At 40.7% G+C, this 19,488-nt stretch overlaps 5 protein-coding genes across 5 annotated transcripts; 3 read left to right on the forward strand and 2 right to left on the reverse strand.

Moving 5' to 3' along the window:
* Positions 1 to 5,103: 5,103 nt before the first annotated feature.
* Positions 5,104 to 10,824, forward strand: LOC133850894 (dynamin-1-like protein). The gene is made up of 8 exons (XM_062287143.1): positions 5,104 to 5,376; positions 6,611 to 6,755; positions 6,824 to 7,488; positions 7,548 to 7,999; positions 8,059 to 8,407; positions 9,719 to 9,941; positions 10,001 to 10,212; positions 10,273 to 10,824. The coding sequence occupies exons 1-8, from the start codon at positions 5,275 to 5,277 to the stop codon at positions 10,327 to 10,329; spliced, it is 2,205 nt and encodes a 734-aa protein (XP_062143127.1). The 5' UTR covers positions 5,104 to 5,274; the 3' UTR covers positions 10,330 to 10,824.
* Positions 10,825 to 11,366: 542 nt separating this feature from the next.
* Positions 11,367 to 12,236, reverse strand: LOC133850901 (actin-related protein 2/3 complex subunit 5-A). Its single transcript, XM_062287152.1, has 2 exons — positions 11,915 to 12,236; positions 11,367 to 11,846 (listed from the first exon to the last, which is right to left on the reverse strand). Exons 1-2 carry the CDS (start codon positions 12,125 to 12,127, stop codon positions 11,604 to 11,606), a joined length of 456 nt encoding a protein of 151 aa, XP_062143136.1. The 5' UTR covers positions 12,128 to 12,236; the 3' UTR covers positions 11,367 to 11,603.
* A 42-nt stretch (positions 12,237 to 12,278) lies between these two features.
* LOC133850902 (probable NADH dehydrogenase [ubiquinone] 1 alpha subcomplex subunit 12) lies at positions 12,279 to 13,539 on the forward strand. The gene is made up of 5 exons (XM_062287153.1): positions 12,279 to 12,419; positions 12,481 to 12,576; positions 12,659 to 12,836; positions 13,222 to 13,306; positions 13,367 to 13,539. The coding sequence occupies exons 2-5, from the start codon at positions 12,482 to 12,484 to the stop codon at positions 13,429 to 13,431; spliced, it is 423 nt and encodes a 140-aa protein (XP_062143137.1). The 5' UTR covers positions 12,279 to 12,419; position 12,481; the 3' UTR covers positions 13,432 to 13,539.
* On the reverse strand, positions 13,527 to 14,818 carry LOC133850898 (early boundary activity protein 2). Its single transcript, XM_062287148.1, has one exon. It carries the CDS (start codon positions 14,816 to 14,818, stop codon positions 13,667 to 13,669), a length of 1,152 nt encoding a protein of 383 aa, XP_062143132.1. The 3' UTR covers positions 13,527 to 13,666.
* A 2,502-nt stretch (positions 14,819 to 17,320) lies between these two features.
* LOC133837300 (protein insensitive) lies at positions 17,321 to 19,424 on the forward strand. The gene is made up of 3 exons (XM_062268011.1): positions 17,321 to 17,563; positions 17,706 to 17,791; positions 17,875 to 19,424. Exons 1-3 carry the CDS (start codon positions 17,560 to 17,562, stop codon positions 19,009 to 19,011), a joined length of 1,227 nt encoding a protein of 408 aa, XP_062123995.1. The 5' UTR covers positions 17,321 to 17,559; the 3' UTR covers positions 19,012 to 19,424.
* The last annotated feature ends 64 nt before the right edge of the window (positions 19,425 to 19,488 follow it).

Here is a 19,488-nt window from a genome sequence, read left to right on the forward strand (position 1 = left end):
TGTGGGGTAAAAAGTATCTGGAAGCACTGCAGATGTCGCTGCTTTTGCTTTGCTTTTGTCACGAGCTCGGCTCTTAGGTCATTAATTAGGCCAAAAGGCTTTTGGCAGTCGCCAGTTGCCAGCTGGGAAATAATCAGAATGTGACACACATGTTTGCCGCCGCGTTTCTTGTGTTTAATTGGATTTAGGGCTAAGCTTGAGCAGCTGCCTCTAAAGCAATCATTTCCATCTTTGCCAAATGCTTGATTACACTGAGAGAGGAAAGTAAAAATACAAAATATTAGTGGTGCTGTAGTAAGGTTTAATAATAAACTTGCAAACTACGAACGTTAGATGGCGCCAGTATATTTACGCAATTTTCCAGAGAATTAGGAACTTTTTCTATAACTTCAGTATTTGTTTTGAAATCCAACTGAATTTCACAAATTTCTTTAATCGAATTTACAGTTATAAATATGACAAATTTCATAACATATGCTCTACTAATGATTACAATGAAGAAACTGGGAGTAAAATATTATGATAGCTGTGGTTAGGTATAATAATAATCAACGAACGTTAGATGGCGACAATATTTTTACATAATTTTTGAGAGTATTACGAACTTTTTCTATAAGTTAAGTATTTGTTGTGGCATCCAACTGAAACTCACAGTATTGACTAATAAAATATTCAGTTATAAATACCACAAATTTCATAACATATGCTCTATTATTTTCAGAGAAACATTCGGAACAACTCGACACATTTAACTGAGCGAAATTAAATATATTTTATATATGAAAAGGTAGGTGAAACAATTTATTCATTATTTGCAAACACAAATTGTCGAATAGCGATCACCTTTTTTTGAACAGTGTACTGTTGTGGAGTCCCATAAAGTACAACCACAAGTTGAGAGCGGCGACAAATTCAAGTGTAAATTTCACTTGAACTGATAATTTCACTCAATTTGTGCGCGCTGATGAGCAAAGTTTTCCCATTTGCATTCGACTACGTGTGCCACGCCCCCTCCCCATAGAGGGTTGGGGTGTGGTTTCATCTTTCTTCTATTGCGCTGACTTCTTCTTTTTTTTTGTCAGTCTCCCAATATTCATCCTTCTTCGTGCTTGAAGCAGGAGCTGAAGCTGAGTTGAAGGTGCCAATTAGGGATTTCCGCCTCAATTACTTTTCGTGAGCACACGAAAAACCCAAGTTTTGTATGATTTTCGCATGACAAACTTGCAACTTGCCCCAAACCTTGCCAACTTGCCTCGTCTACTTGCCCCATCCATTAGACTGAGTGCTGCTTCCTCCAGCAGAGTATTTACTTCCTTCAAAAATGTAATTGGAACTGCGCCGCAACCCCCCCCGCTCACCCATCTTCCACCCATCTCAGAAAAACCCAAAAAAAATGGAAAAGAAAAATGAGAAGAGAGAAGAGGGAAAAGTTTTGGTGCGTGCTAAAAAATTCGTTTGCATTTTCCATGTTTCATCAGAGCGCAAGAAGATGCGAAAATAGTTTGTGCTACTTTTTGCCTCCCGCCATTTTTGTTGAGGGGTGAAGAGCGAGGGGAGCTGCTTGAGAAGTCGAAGGAATCAAACGGCAAAGTCGCGAAAGATTGAATAGATTATGAATGAATTGCCATGATGAGGAGACAGCAGAGACAAGTGTAATTACATTTAATATTTTTTTCAATGAAGTGTGTTGCATGTTGCATTTACCACAACGTACGTGCAACGCATGAACTCAACTTGAGGCGTCAATCATCTCGAGGTTTTCCAAACTGCAATTTGGGCAACCACAAATGTTGCCATGTTGCCACAGTCAAGTCGTCGCCGTCGCCGTAACAACAGTCATTAGTGTAGTCGGAAATCAAAGTTCATTATTGCTGCAGCCTGTGGCAAGCACAATCAAGCTGAATGGTGGACTGGTCGACCATGCGTATGCGTAATATATAATTGCAGCAAACTGAACTGAACTGAGGCGAGGCGAGGTGATTGATCAAGATGCCTCTCTTCACACAAAAGAGCCAAGAAAATGAGCAATGTATGAGGCATAAATCACGCGTAGCATGCGGCATGCAGCATGCAGCATGCAGCATGAGGCAGCAAGTCGCCAAAAAGCAGACGAGGAAGCTCATCAACTAAATGCAAAAGCTGCTGCGGCTGTGGCTGCTGCTCGACAAGTGCTCTCTGTGTGTATTACAAGAATAATTGACGACAACGAAGGATAATGAGCACACACACAGAGAGAGACAGACAGACAGACAGAGAGATAGAGAGAGAGAGAAAGACAGACAGATAGAAGGCAGCTAGCAACATCAGGCAAAAGGATGAAACTCAGAAGCGAGGCAACAGGATGCTCGCCTGTCTGACTATTATAATCCTGCGGAAACACTTGAAAATGATGGATGAAAATTATCGTTTTCTGCAACGCATGCAAATCCGCAAAATTACTTGCGAATGATTAATGCCAGGCTCCTCTCCAACAGAAGCCTGAATATCGTTTACGTCATCATCATGCCCATTACCCTAACCATAATTAAAGTGGGGGAAAAAGGCAAGGAAAAATGAGGGGCAGTTGCCTGAACTTCATTTGAAATTCATATTTTAAATATTCGTCAGTCAATTAGAGACGGAGAAAAAGACTCGACACCAAATTTGCATTCGAGTGGAAAATTATCAAATTAATATTCAGTCACCTCGACAATGCCATAAGCCAACGCCAACGAGCAGGGAACAAGGAGCAAGGACATTGTCGTCGTTGTCCTGGCCAATAAATGTCACAAGACTCGCAAGTTTCGGCTGTAGTTGTTGTCAACGTTGACGTCGACGTCGCTTCATCGTTGCGCACATTTTGGGCCAAGTTGTCAACGCAAATACAAAACTTGCTCCAACAAAGTCAATTTGATGAGACATTTAAATATTTGACACACACCAAAGGTGTATGTGTGTGTATGCGTTGTTCTGAGCCTGTGTGTGCGTGTGTTTATTAATTGGCAGCTTAAAGTTGAGCTGGCCACAAGTTATGGCTTATGTGGAGTAGTGTCTTAGGACTAGCTTAGAGTAGATTGCTTTTGCAAGTAGCTTACACTTGAAGCAGCTTCGCAAAGGACATGAATCTTTAAGCTTAGTTATGAAATCATTCAAATTAGATAATGAAGTATGCTTAGATAATATTGTAAATATAACATATTATAAATATAAGTAATAATAAACACATTACGTTTAATAATTTAAAGGTTATTCAAAATCAATCTGAATTCGGTTTTAAGAATTCTTAGATTTCAGTATTAACTATTGACAGAAAGAAAAAAAGTTATTTTTCTGAAGATTATTTCACTACACATATTTAAGGTTTTGTCACTGTGCACCACAAAGAATGGAAAAACAATACAAAATAGTATTTTTGCTGTGAAGATTATTTGACTAATATATATTCTAGTTTTTAGCCCTGTGCACCACAAAGTAGTTACTTAGTTGCTATCAAGCAGATTATAAAGCAAGTCCACGACAAGTTTTAGCAAGTTTATTGCTTAAAGTTTAAAAACAAATTGAGCAGCATTTAAATATATGTGTATTTTCAAATATCTGGCTATTATTCTGCCAAGTCTGCCAAGTGTCCCAATAGATGTGTAATCTGAAAACGAATTTGACTTTTGTCATTAAAAGGTAACTGACTCCGACTGTTGTTATTGTTAACGCAATATGGCAAATAAATGTCAAGACGCATTCATTGAATATTCTAGTCGATTTGGGAGCCATTATCAAATTTTAAATGCACTGTGAAACCCCCCAAAAAAAAGAAGAAGAAGAAAAGCGACAAGCATCCTTGAGCATTGATATACACAACGATAAAATCGACAGATGAGCCAAGATGGCCAACACACACACACACACACACGCACGCACACAGAGTCAGACACACACACACAATGGCAGGCAAATTCGTGTAGCAAACTAAATGGGGCCACGCCCACCTCCCCACCGCCCACTGCCCACTGTACACATGCAAATCTGAGGCACTTGAGGCAAGCTCGATTGTCCCTTTTCTATTTTCCTATTTTGCTATTTGCTATTTGTGTGTACGATGTCTCTGACCACTTGGCTGCTGCCTCCCACCTCCCCCCCCCCCTTTTTGCAGCTCTTCTCAGTTTTTATCTAAAGCCAAAGTGGAATATATTGAGATGCTCCCGACAATGCACTGTGAATTGTGGTGTGTGGACGAGAGTATCGGACATGGACATGGACACGGACACAGACATGGACGTGGACATGGACATGGCCAAGGATATGCTAGTGGGCCCATATCATTAAGTTTGCACAATGAAACACACACACACACACACACACATGCACACTCATGTACACATTTTGTTTGTGAAGCTAAGCCAAAAAAAAAACGAAGAGAAAAAAGGAAAGGAAAGAGAGCAAAATAAAATCCATAAAAGCGAAATACGTATAAGTACCAGGCGATGAGAATACTCGTAAAAAGTGGGTGGGGTGGGGAATCCCGGGATTGCAATCTGAGGGGTGGGGGAAGGGAAGACAATCTATTGTTGCCTGCCACTTTGTTAAATTTTTCAATCGAACATTGAGGCTTCGGCGGATATCTCTTTGTGGTTGTGGCCATTTCAAATTCAATCCAACCAGCCTAGCCAATAAGTTTATTGCCCCCATTTAAAGGGCTTAACGAGCTAATGGCATTGCATTTAAATACTGTCTATATTGATAGCAACACTTTCATTACGTGAATTGATTTTACGTGAATACCTTGCTATTTAATTTGCACTTATTCACAAAATTGACAAACGTTTGCAATCATTTCAAATCACTTCACAATGGCCGCTCTTGATTGCTATCGACTTATCGATAAATCGATAACGCTTATCTTCATTGAGAGTAATAATAAGATATTTAGCTATTTATAAATTATATATTATATTATATAAATTATATATTGTATAATAGTCACCATTACATCCCGTTGAAAGTATTTAATTTAGTATAATAAAATAATAGCAAAAGATTTACTTTTTCGTGCGCTGCCATGTTTCGTTTCATTTCTTATTTCGTCCGTCTGGCAACCCTCAACAGTGGCACTCTTTTTCCTGTAGCCCTGTCAAAATTTGCAAAAAGTTTTACCACACTCGTCGTCGCGTCAGTAAATCGCGCAACAAAGCAAAAAGTATTATTAAATGTGTGCGATAATTTCGTAAGGATTTCCAATAAATTAAACAATCGTAAGCGTGAGAGAGAAAGCGAGTTAACGCGTACTGAGCTGCCTGAGCAATGGAAGCCCTAATTCCAGTTATCAACAAATTACAAGATGTCTTCAACACTGTCGGCTCTGACTCAATACAATTGCCGCAAATTGTTGTTCTCGGCAGTCAGGTAAGCGAGACGCCCCAAAATAAATGCAAATTGCTAAACCCCAGAAAGGAGAATCGCTAATCCGGGTCATCAATATTAGAAATCAGCAGCGTCGAACATTATTGAACATTGTTCAATTATATAACTTGCGGCTTGTTTTGGCCGCTTCTCTTTCCCCTCTCGTTTCTTCCCCCCTTTTTGGCCTACGCGGATGCCGGCACGTAATTGTTAGCAACAACAACATTAGCACAATTGTTGTTTAATTGGTTCAGAATATAGCTCAGATTGTGTTTATATAATTTAAAGTGCAACCACAGCAGCAGCAACAGCAGCTGCTCCGACTATGAAAAATCGATACCCTTTTTGCTTGGCACATAACACACAAAAAATAACAGCTGCTCTCGCGTTTGCTGTTGTGACACATTCCCATACACACACACACACATGCAGTTAAATGTGCTCGACTCTGTGATACCCACTAAGAACGTTTCTTAAGCATGCAAATGCGTGCAGTGTGACCAGAGCAACGCATTGCACTTCGGATATTGTTGTAGAATTCCATTTTCTGAAGTTTAATTGCATTGGTATAACGTTATTATAATATGTATTGTAAATTTGTTTTAGCCCTAAAATAATATGTTTATATTTTCTTTTTTTCAACTCTTCTCTGTAAAATAATGCATCTTCCTTTAATTTCCATTACAATGTGTCATTTAATATTATAGTTGTTGGTTTTGCGGATTCTTTTCTGATTGTTCAGCTCCCTTATATTATTTTTGTTTTCTAGATTACATTGTGGCTTCTTTTGTTAGCTATTTTTAGTAAAAGAATATATAAATATTATTATAAAAAGTCCCTAGTCTTTATAAATGATCTTTATAAAGATAATTTACTCTTTTTGTTAATGTTTGTTTATTTACAATCTGTTCCGGGGCAAAGCTTATTTTAATAACAGAACCACTTCCATTATAATCTCAATATTTTGTTGCTGACTCTCAGTTATTCTCTCGAGAACTCTCAGCTCAAGTTGCTGTGTCACTTTGCGGTTCGAATTGCATCACAATTAGCTGAGTCGCCTTCCCCATTATCCGTTATTATCGTTTCGCTCTCCGCTCGAGCTTCGTTCAAGTGATTTGCCTTTTGTAGATTGCAGATAAGAGGAATTTGTATCACCACAAGTGCTAATCGCGTCTCTCTTATTTCCTGGTGCACTCAACTCAACTTAACATTTTTTAAATTTGCCATCTGATTGCAGAGTTCGGGCAAAAGTTCGGTAATCGAGAGCGTTGTGGGACGTTCGTTCCTGCCACGTGGCACAGGAATTGTGACCCGGCGACCTTTGGTCTTGCAACTGATTTACTGTCCCCTCGAAGATCGCGAGCATCGCTCAGCGGAGAATGGTAAGCAAAGCAACTTAAAACTCAAACTTAAACAAACTCTTTAATGCACTTTCCAACTCTTGTGACAGGCACTGTGAATGCTGAGGAATGGGGACGCTTTCTGCACACGAAGAAATGCTTCACGGACTTTAACGAAATACGCCGTGAGATCGAGAATGAAACGGAGCGTGTGGCGGGCAGCAACAAGGGCATATGCCCAGAGCCCATCAATCTCAAGATCTTCTCGACCCGCGTCGTCAATTTGACGCTCGTCGATTTGCCGGGCATCACGAAGGTGCCGGTGGGCGATCAACCCGAAGATATTGAAGCACAGATCAAAGATTTGGTTGTCAAATACATTGAGAACCCCAACTCAATCATTTTGGCTGTGACGGCCGCCAACACGGATATGGCCACCAGTGAGGCCCTGAAACTGGCCAAGGATGTGGATCCCGATGGCAGGCGAACGCTGGCTGTGGTCACCAAACTAGATCTGATGGATGCGGGCACCGATGCAATTGATATATTGTGTGGTCGTGTGATACCCGTCAAACTAGGCATCATTGGTGTGATGAATCGCTCGCAACAAGATATTATCGATAAGAAGGACATTGACGAGCAGATGAAGGACGAGGCGGCGTTCTTGCAACGCAAATACCCAACGCTTGCCACACGCAACGGAACGCCTTACTTGGCCAAGACGCTTAATCGTCTGCTAATGCATCACATTCGCGACTGTTTGCCCGATCTTAAGGTAAGTCCAAAGCTTTAACTTATTGATTAACTTGTTAAATATTTTCTTACTCTTTGCAGACACGCGTCAACATCATGTCCACGCAGTTCCAATCGCTACTCAACTCTTATGGCGAAGACGTCTCCGACAAAAGCCAAACGCTGCTGCACATCATCACAAAGTTCTCGAGCGCCTATTGTTCCACCATCGAGGGCACCGCCCGCAACATTGAGACCACAGAGCTCTGCGGTGGCGCACGTCTTTGCTACATTTTCCACGAAATCTTCGGCCGCACTCTGGACTCGATTCACCCGCTGGCGGGTTTGACAAAGATGGACATACTCACTGCTATTCGAAATGCCACAGGTCCGAGGCCAGCGCTGTTTGTGCCCGAGGTGTCCTTTGAGCTGTTGGTTAAGCGGCAAATTCGTCGCCTGGAGGAGCCTTCGCTGCGTTGCGTGGAGCTCATTCACGAGGAGATGCAGCGCATTGTGCAACACTGCGGCAACGAGGTGCAACAGGAAATGCTGCGGTAGGTCATCAAGTTTCTATCTACAAAGTTAAGGTTTATATTCCCCTTTTGCATTGCAGTTTCCCCAAGTTGCACGAAAAGATTGTGGATGTGGTGACGCAGCTGCTACGCTGTCGTCTGCCTGCCACCAATGTGATGGTGGAGAACATTGTGGCCATTGAGCTGGCCTACATCAACACCAAGCATCCAGATTTCCACAAGGAAGCAGCTTTGGTGCCCAGCCTACTGAAAACAGACAACGATCCGTATTCGCAGCCACGTCGCACGAACACGCCACGCAACAATATGTCGCCTCAGGTCTCGGCACACAATGCTGTTAACCAGAATCAGCAACAACAGCAGCAGCAACAGCAATCACAGGCGCAGCTGCAGACACAGCAACAGCAGCAGAATGAGAACCATGATCAGGTAAGGAGCAAACAGCATAGAAACCCGCTTACGATACAAAATTTATATCAAGTCAACAGCTTATCAGTTAGTAATATCAATCTATCATTCTTTACTTTAGCAGTCAGAAATCCTTATGTTTACTGGAGGTATTACTATATTTATTTTCTTAATATTTGACAGCAAAATTATCATTTGCGTTTGATACAATCGGCAGTCAGCGATACTTATGATTACGGAAGTGTTACTAAACTTATTTTATTTAGCTTTGACAGCAAAATTATTGTTGGCATTTAATACAGTTTTCAAAACATTAATAGTGTGAATAGGTTGCCAGTCAAATTAAAATAAAGTTATGTTTCTATCATATAATAAGTATGTCAATCTTGAATATGTATTTCATTTAAATTAAAGCTGAAATTCTTTCATATAATAAGAAACTGAACTTTAATATAAGTTAAGCAAGTCAATCTTAACTATGTATTTAAGAATTGAGATATTGATATACTTAAGCACAGTATTTGTACTATTTTAAATACTGTGCTTATTTTGTAATTATACTATTTTAAATACTGTTCATGAGTAACTAAATTCTTAAATGCATATTCATGATTATCTGAAAGAAGCTCAACTTTAATTTAAATATACGTTCTGTATGTTTGGAAGAACTGGTTAATATAGCTTTATCAATGAACCCGATCAGTTAGGCGCATTATACTTGAATGTGAACGTTTCTTTTAACTAAGCAAAAATAACTTTCGAGGCATGATTTTCAGAAATAGCTCGTATAAGTAATGTTAAAATTGAATGCCGATATTGTTTAAATGTGTTAATATTCAATAAGATTAACCTGTTGCTCTCTGTTTTTAAGAGCTTGTCATGTTAATTAGCAATCCATTAAGTAATTTTCAACGTTTTAGAATTATCGCGATTCAATCGATTAGTCGCGAATCAATCAAGTTAAGATGTATCTAATTGTTGAATGAATAGGAATGCAATTGTGTACAACACAGGTTGTAAATTGCACGTAATCAAAGTTAGACTTAAGAGACTGCAAACATCGCTAAAATACATCACTTTTCGCATTGTCATTCTCCCATAAAATCGATTTATAGTACTATAGTTTTCTATTTGAACCCACTTTTTGTTTTCGTAGCGAACATCTACAATTTATGGTCTTCTGTTGTCAAGGGTAAGCTGCGTTGTGCTCTTCCCAGTCCGAATTGCATTCCAAACTTCTATCAATCAGCCATCTTAACTGTTGACATAATATAACAATTCTTACCTAAACCTTTGAACAGTTTAATAAATTTATTTTTGCTTGCTTTACAGAATCATGTTGGCGAGAACTCGACTGGTTCGTCGTGGCTGTCAAATATTCTGCCACCTGCGCCCAATCGCCCCGACAGCATTGAGAACTCGGCCAGCAATACGCCGGTGCACAATAATATTATGGTCAGTCCATTGAAGCCTGTCAATCTGCTGCCCGATGTGCCAGCTCTGCACAATCCACGTCGTCTCACAGACAAGGAGCAAAAGGATTGCGATGTCATTGGTGAGTGTAAAAGTTGAGAGATAGATTCTCCTTATTAAAACTGTATTGTTTCTTTTTAGAACGTCTGATCAAATCGTATTTCTACATTGTGCGCAAATCGATACAAGACTCGGTACCAAAGGCAATTATGCATTTCTTGGTCAACTACGTTAAGGACAACTTGCAGAGTGAACTCGTCACACATCTCTACAAGTCGGAGAAGGCCGAAACACTGCTGAACGAGTCCGATCACATCGCCGTGCGCCGAAAAGAGGCAGCGGATATGTTAAAGGTGCGACTGCAAATTGCTCTCACAAATATTTTCTTATTAAAATTGGAATCTTTTTTGCAGGCTCTCACACGTGCTAATCACATCATCAGCGAGATACGCGAGACTCACATGTGGTAGACTTGAGGACTTGCCCCCCCAGATATGATATTGGAGCCTGTTTCGATACATAATAATATTACCATTAACAAGCAATTAGCAGCAAGCATCCAGCATATATCAAAAACAACAACAAATACTATTTATTGAAGACAACTCTTTGGGAATGCAACTCACAAAACTCTCCTCTTCCTTCGCTTTGTTAAGTGTTTCCCCAAGCACCCACCCAACAAAATTCAACATCAAACGGGCTACGATTCAGACTACATTATGGAATAGCTTTAAGAACACTTTGTCGTCTTCTTCTTGGTTCGTTTCCCCATCGCAGCTGCATTTCGACAGCATTTCTTCTTCAAACTTAAATTTCATCGGACGCATTTACAGCATGCGAAATGTGCAGAGAGAAAGTTGCTTAATCGTGATGATTGGTTTTGTTTTAAGTTAAATCCACGCACTTATTACATTTTCTGAATAGTCAAAATAAAAACGAGAAAAACGGTTGATTACAAAACTTAATGCCATCATGGAATAGGAATCCTCTCATCATCATGTTTCACCAGGTAATTAACACATTATTTCATCTTTCATTAAGAATTCGGTGCATTTTCTAAATATTCAAATAAAAAAGAAAGAAAATGTTTGATGAAAAGCTTAATACCAAAAGACATGAAGTACGTCGTAACATTAATCACAATTCATAAATCATTCATCACCAAATGGCTGATTTTGTAAGAACAATTAACGTACTTATTGCATTCTCTGTTTAATAAAATAAAAAAGGGAGAACAGTTAAAAAAATATAAAATATATTTAATGCATCAATCGAACATAGTGGAATATAATGGAATTAATGCATTTACTTATAAGTACGGCGATAAATAATGGTGAATAGTGTCAGATGAATCAATTTAAAGGTTGTTATCCGATCGCTAGCAAATTTTCAGAACTCATTAGGATGGGTTCGGAAATGTCTGTTGTCTTTCCTATTAGCACAAAGCTATACCCTATATAGACAAGAATGGTGTTCTATTTGCAGATTTAGAAGATACTCAATACAATTGTTTTTTTGTAATAAAAACTTTAATACTTGAATACGAGTTAAAATCTAATTTGGAAAACTTCTTGTCATTTGTAATTGGGGGCAAAAAATCAAACTAGGGCTCAAGCTTCGACACGGGCTGCGGTTTCATTCAGTTCTTCAGGTGTTCCATCGGGGGTAGACAACATCCATGACTATATGTGTGTATTTAAGATGCTTGACTGTATATTATCCTTGTATTATCCTGCTGCGTTCCTTAAGCACGATTCGTGTCGGACAAAACGCGAACAATGCAACCAAGGCCGCCTTTAGCAAATGCTTTTTCGTGCCATTGTAGCAGGTGTCCGCTGGATCCCTCCGAGGGTATTTCGAAGCCTCGGTAGATGTACTTCATGAGCACATCGATCAGATCGTTCTGCTCTACGCTATCGATGGCTTGATCCATTTGTGTTGATTTGATTGATAAGAGCACACGCAGCGTTATGTTTAGGGCGTTGTCCTATAAAAAGTGAGTTATATTCGTATATTTATTTCTTTTAGTAGCTGACGCATTATCGCATGCCTCACCTTGACGTGCTGGTTCTTGCAACGCAATGGGGCATTCTGCAGCGCACTGAGCAGCGCCTCGACACTCTTGCCTTTGGTCAGCAGCGAAGTGATTTCGTTCTCATCCGGTCCGGCGGCAGCGCTATCGACGCCATCGTCTTCCCGGAAGTTGTCCTCGTTGTATTGATCGACATCGATCTTACGAAATGCACTGCTCGAGGTATTCTTAGCCATAGTTTTATGTTTTTTTTTCTCCTTTTTAATTTACTGTTTCTTTTCTTTTATCCAGCAATATGATTCACACACAGAAGTCGCTATCGGTGAACAGATGTGAAGAGCCAGGGTTGTTTGTCAACAGCGGGCAGGCGTATTGTGCAGCCCTGCAAACACTGTATAGCTGAGTGGTAACGCTGTTGGCTATCAGCAATCAGCTGTGCAGGGCTACAGCATACACTCAATCGTAGCCTGAGCAGGGTTGTTTGACAAGCACTTTACAGCTGAGTGGCAACGCTGTTTTGCTTAGCACGTAAGTTTTTCACAACAAATAAGCACAGAAATTTATTATTGAACTCGCATTTGCCGCACAGAATGACAAAATTCTTGGGTATCAATCGCCTGGGCCGACTGTTCCAGGCAATACGCGAGGCCGGCGGCCTAAAGCAAGCCTATCTGAAGCTATACAGGTGAGTAAAATGCAAAGCACTCTTATATAAGCTGCAGAAACTCGCGAAACTATTCTGAACTACATTCTCATATTATAAACAGAAACGATGATCTGAAGACGGGCACGCTGATTGGCATCGACAAGTATGGCAACAAATACTTTGAGAATCCCTATTACTTCTATGGCCGCAATCGTTGGGTCGAGTTCGCTACCCATGTGAACATGGATTACGACGGATCACAGATACCCGCCGAATGGTTCGGCTGGATGCACTACAAGGTGAGTCGGACAGACTGCTGATACCCTGCACTAGTTTTTAGGGAAGCCAGAGTCCTTTTTTAAAATGGTTTAAAGTTGTAACTATGTATTTATTCCTTACTATATCTACTAATCATTGGGAATGTGTAGTAAGATCTAATCATAGTATAACTTCAAGACCCTATTTAAACTGTAATGGCTCGCTATTTAAATTCACTTCGAGATTTTTATATTTTATAATAAATTAACAAGCTACTAGAGCTGATATTTTCTTATAACTTTAAGTAAAATTCCTTAGTTACCATTTAAATTGTTTCCAGAGCTTTTTACTCTTTTCTTTGCTTCAAAGAATTCTATATCTCATTTACAATCCTTAAATCCTTTCTCTATAAAAACATTTTTGCAGACGGATTTGCCGCCCATTCGTGATGGTTGTCGCCCCAAATACAAATGGATCGCCGACCACAGCGAGAACCTCTCGGGCACCAAGGGTAAATTGAGTAGCTTCATCATATTTATCATTGAACTAAACAGTCGCTTTAAAATTGCAGAAGCGTATGCGCCATACAGCACGACTCCGCCCAAGATTGAGGCCTGGGATCCCAAGAAGAAGTAGATAAAGATCCATATAAAACAAAAACACAACATCGTTAGTCTATTATTAAAGTCGAGAGGAGAAACAACCCAAAAAAAGAAGAACGTGAATAAACCTGCTTTTAAAGGAGCAACTTTTATTTGCAAAAGGAAATCGATAGTCACAAATCGTCACATACATATAGAGCTTAAATAACTAAAACATCAGCTAAATCATATCCAGCCATCATCATCACTAAATTCATCTCCAAAACTCATCACTGTCCCTGTCCCTGGTTGATGGCTTCACTTTCGGCAAGCTTCTTGGCGCGACGCTTGTACTTCTTGGCGGTGTCGGCACACTTGGTGGTGATGGTGCCACGAATGTGACGCTCCTTGCCCCCGGTGCGATTCATCACGGACACAATGATATCCTCCACCCGATCGGGATCCAGCATCTTCTTCGGAGGCCGTTCGCGTCCATAGAAGGCAGGCGACGGCTTGCCAGTCAGAGTGTGAGTGGCCAGATCATCGCTTGTGAAGACAACGTTGAGCAGACCACGTGTGGCAACTGGAGCATCTGTCCAGGCTACTTGACCGAACTCCTTGCTGGTGATCGTGGTGCCATTGGGACCCAGCACATAGGTGTAGCTACCATCGGGTAACTCAATCCGCTCAGGATATTTAGACAAATCCTCCTCCTCTTCCTCCTCCTCATCAGACATATCGCAATCCGGAGAATTTGTGGCCGAGCGATCAATGGGACGTTGACGCTTCGAAGGCGGCGGCGGCGGTTCCTCGGTTTCTTCGTCGTCTGAATCGGCCATGGGTTCGGGCTCCTCCTCGAGACCATCGTAGCGCCGACAGAGCGTATCCATCATGTCCATCATGCGGCCAAAGAACATTTTATATTGCCCCTGCGTTGTCTCAATTCGCTTCACTTCTTCCATGAAAGAGTCCTCGATGGGTGGCAGTGGCTCCAACGGAGGCAACTCAACCTTGTTAACCACCTTCACATTGAGTATGGGATGACGTTGAATCGCCTTCTTCGGCGGCAGCTGATTCGATGGCATCCTTTGTGCTATTGGCACCTGTTGGAACGGCACAAGAGCAGGTCGAGATGGTGCTAAAGCACCCTGAGGAGGATGCTGCTTGGCCGTCGGCTGCTGCTGCTGCTCCTGGCTGACGGGCTTGTTGAATAAGCGCTCAAGGTCCATTTGAGCCGAGTTGTAATGGTAGGGCGAAAAGTGCGGTGCAAAGAGTTTCAGGAACTCTGGATAAAGCTGTGGTGCACTGAAACTGTGTTGCGGCTGGAAAAACGCCGGATGTCGATTGATGCGGGCGAGTTGTTTCTGTTGCGACGAATCGTCAAGGAATGATTTGCATGTTCTACGCACATCGATATTTGTATACTCGTCCATGTTTGTCATAAACTTAAGATCTTTAATCCTCGGATCAGGTAGAGATCACCGAGGGAAAAAACAGGTAAGTAATTTGAATTTTAAGTACTCTTCTTTCGACAGATGCCGCGATTTGGGTTTTTCCTTTTAAATGTTAAATGTCGCCAGCAATTTTCTTAAGACGTGCGCTGTGCTGACCTTGCAAAATTCTAGTCTGTCCTTTTATGACGGCTTCAGTTTTATGACCGTGGATTAACAGTTATATTTTCACCGTTGACAGATTGCAAATGGCGGTCAGCCAGCCAGGGTTGCCATCTAAGCGCAGTTAATGACAGTGTTGATGTGCTGCGTTCGCAGAACTGTATGATTATTTCAAGGTCACAATTGATCCTTTTAGTTAATACAGTTTGAAACGTTATTTTAACATTAGATCAAGTTCAATGTTAATATATGAAACTCTTATTTTTTCATTTAAAATTGGGATATATGGAATTTAGTGTCAGTCTTATACCTTTCCCATTTGATTTACCATCGCGAAATTGGGATTAATATTAAACATGTTCGAATACTTGAAATAATAATCAAGGATTAGATCACAGCCCATTGTAGAATATTAAATATATCTTGTATCCTTGCTATGATACCGATCAGATTAGATTACAGCTTATATAAAATGTTAACCAAGTATACACAATTTATTAAACAATAGGCTTCACTGTGTGAAGTAACAGACAGTTGACAGTCTATTGAAATTTATACGATTCCTATTATTATATTATAACCATGATGATTGGACTACAGATTTTAAATACAATGGGAGAAAGTATTTACTTTTATTTTATAAAAATACTTTAGCACTCTGGGTGGGAAATTCAATTAGAGATTCGACGTAAGGGAAAATACAGTCGGTACGTATTTGATACTTTTGATAGGATAAAAAAGATAATATAAAGTAAAATATAATATAATAAAAATTTAAGCTAAAACTATTTAATTTAGTTTTAGTAAATGGGTCTAAAACTTAATTCGTGCGGTTTTTTTTTCAAACTTTAAAACGTTTATTTAAGTAAAACATGAACAATAGTATTATTCAAAGTATTTCTCATCTGAAGCTATGACTTTTTCCAATTTCCTTGCTTGCCGGCTGCTGTCAACAGTTTTGCAATGGCTGCTTGAGTAACTCCCAAAGATTCTGCGAGCTCTTCTTGTGTTCGGCAACAATCTTCATCGTGTAATTCTTTCAGTTCGTCATCTTTAAACTTTTTTGGGTGCCCAGGACGCTCTGCGTCTTCCAAGTCAAAATTGCCGCTTTTAAATCGTAAATAATATGATTTCGGCTGCAGTTTTCTTCATATTGAAATAATGAAGAACTCCTCGCAAAAACATTTCCAGTCACAAACTTCGACATATTTGAGTGCATCAAAAATAATGTTGTTTACGCTTCAAATAAATGGCATATGGGTAATTCCATGGCGAAATTTGTCCCGTGCGAGACTTTTTAGAGTGCACTGCAGTGAAAATAACATAAACTGAAACAATTTTAAAAATAAGTTAATGTTATTCTGAAAGCTCTAGATAAGTACTATATTTAGAGCTAAGATTGATTTTAGGAGCTTAATTTGTTTTCCGATAAAATATATAAATTCGTTCATTTTTTGGTTTTGCGTACGAATTGGTTAATTTTTGCAATTTGACAACAGAAAACAAAACAGAAAAAAAATTCTTAGCTCTAATTAAAGTACTTATCTAGAGCTTTAAAAATAAACCTTTCTTATTTTCAAAATTGTTTCAATTTATGTTATTTTCAATATAAAGAGTCTCGCACGGGACAAATTCCGTTTTGGAATTACCCATATATTGAAACAGATGCACAATAACATTAGCTTTCCAATGCATTTCTGTTGTCAATGTTTTCTAATTATTTTGTATGTGCGATGTATTTCTTTGAACTTTTAAACTTCGCAAAGTTGGGTTTACTACCAAAATACATCGTTTTCATTACGATCTTTTCGCTTTGAATATGTATGTTGAAATGTTTGAATGCATTTCTTTATGATTTTAAGCAAAAATTTCGAATGCATTCTTGAAATTTTGCGCGCTGTTCTGCGAATTGCAGCCAAACAATGGGACTACCTGGCTTAGATATTCTCTTGTAAAATACTCTCTAATGCTCTGTGCATTTTTAAGGGATGATTTTTCCGATCAGAGAGACGGCGTTTATTATGCTCTCTAGTTTCCACCTCATTCGTGTGTGTGTGTATACTGGTCTCATTGCGTTTGCGTAACCAGTTTACATGAAGTGACAACACAACGTTGCAAAAATTTAAATTTAATCGTTAAAAGTGCAAATTAAAAGTGCTTAAATATACTACAAGTGATAAACATCTGCAACAAAATTTTCAACTATTGCTGTTTGTTGCTTGCTGGCAACTCAGCTGTTTGCTGTGTCAGGTGGCAACGCTGCGCTTTAAAATTGCGTTCCCAGTTCCCGCGCGAAGCGAAACAAGGAGAGGGAGAGAGAGTGAGAGAGAATAGAAAACGCAAGGCAACATGAAAATTGGCCAGACGCCAGTTGGGATCTCGTAGAAAAGGCAAAGCAAGTCCCATTTCGTAAAGGACACGCTAACTGTGCGCATACCTGGCAAAGGGAAACGGAACGAAACACACACTCATAAACACATACAGTGCTGATTGCCTGCTGTGAGCGAAGGAAAGAGGGAGAGAGAGCGCGCTGTTATTGTTGTTGTCGTCATTCTCGGCTGCCAGGTAGCATGTGTAAGTAATTGGAATGCATTGTCGCCTTGCTAAAATAACTACGCATAGTAAAACTACCCTCGTTGTTGTTCTCGCTCTTGCTCTCTTCTCTGTGTGTGTTTTTTTGCCGCCAATATTTGTGGTTCGCCTTGCATTTGCGCAGCGTTTTGTCCAGTTGACGCTCATCTCACGGGAAGTGAACAACGTCGACGCCGCACCGCCGCTTGGATTGGAACAATGGATGCACGAGTAAGTAGGCAGAACGCCGATCCCCCTCTTCCCCCTCTCAAATCGAAAGTATCGATGCTTTACCGTTATGGCTTCCAATGCAGATTATGCAAGCAAACGGCGGCACCTTCCAATGGAGTCCAGAACGTGAGCAGCCGATGCTGTTGAATGCCTGGACACAAACCGAGAGCGAGGACTTTGAGCTGCTGCGTCGCCTGGAGCCAAAGGATCCCTCGCTGCAGGCCGAGAATCATGCGCTGCGCGACAAGCTGCGCTATCTGGAGACGAAGCTGCAACAGCACACGGATCTCTTGTCACAAATTCACGCCACCTCGGCACGCATGCAACTTGCCACGGTGCAGACGACACCGTCAACGCCGCCCACAGCACAGCAGCAGCTGCTGACGCCGCCTAGCTCGGTGATCTGTGCTCCAGCTGCAGTTGCAGCTCCAATTGCTCCAGCTCCAGTTCCAATTCAGTTGCAACAACAGCCTCAGCGTGCCGAGGTCATTGACTACAAGATTGTGACAGCAGCCGATGATGCGGATGCCATTGAAATCCGCTTGGCTGCCGAGAGTTTGAACAGCTTGAGCACCTCGGCTGATTCGGATCGCTTGGAGATTTGTCTGGGCGGAGAGGAGCAACAGGTGATCAAGCGACGCAAGGTGGAGCAACCGAAGACATCGACGCCAGCGCCGCTGCAACAGTCGAACAACAATGTTTACAAACTGCCCACGCGACGCAGTAACAACAAAAACAATAACAACAATCACAACATCAGCAGCAACAACAACAACAACAGCTTAAAGATCAAGGAGGAAGTGGTTGTCAAGGAGCAACAGCAACAGCAGCAGCAGCTGAACAACGAAGTCATGGTCTCCATTGGACCCAACAACACCTGTGTGCCAGCCAGCGTCTTTGAGAACATCAATTGGTCTGTTTCCTCGCTCGCCACACGCAAGTTGCTGGTTACGATTTTCGATCGCGAAACTCTCGCCACACACTCGATGACTGGGAAGCCATCGCCTGCTTTTAAGGATCAGCAGAAACCGTTGAAGCAAATGCTGGATCCGGTCAAGATACAGGACATCATTTTTGCCGTCACCCACAAGTCGAATGCCAGCGAGAAGGAGGTGCGCAATGCCATCACCACAAAGTGTGCTGATGAGAACAAAATGATGAAGATCCAGAAGGGAAAACGTTGCAGTCTCGTGGGCAACGACAAGGAGAATATGCCATAGAGAGCCTTAGCGATAACAATTATTACTTATTAGACTAGTTTTATGTGTAGTAGCTATAGCACCCAAAAAAAAAAGGAAAGGAAAGGAAACCAACCAGAGCAGGATGCAACAAAATACGGAAGCAACTTTGTATGCAGTACAAACTTGAAGATCTCTCGCGGTTACAATATCAAGACTGTAACTCGATTACGATTACTAATACGAATACGAAAACTAAAGCTAGGGCTAAACCATCCCTGCAGGGTGTGCAACCCTTAAGGGCATCCATCCCTCCAATTGGAAGCGCAAGCTTGCGACTGACCAAAACAAGTACTTATCTAGTATGTAGACAATATATTCATATATATATCTAATCAGAACATTATCTTTCGATTTTGTGCTTACTCTTGAATAAATTTGTAGCGCATCAAAAATGTGTCAAATTCTTTTAATTCTAACATGAATAATGTTAGTGAAATTCAAATTCCGCGCCAAGCT

Source organism: Drosophila sulfurigaster, chromosome 2L, assembly GCF_023558435.1.
Source record: "Drosophila sulfurigaster albostrigata strain 15112-1811.04 chromosome 2L, ASM2355843v2, whole genome shotgun sequence".
NCBI lineage: Eukaryota > Metazoa > Arthropoda > Insecta > Diptera > Drosophilidae > Drosophila > Drosophila sulfurigaster.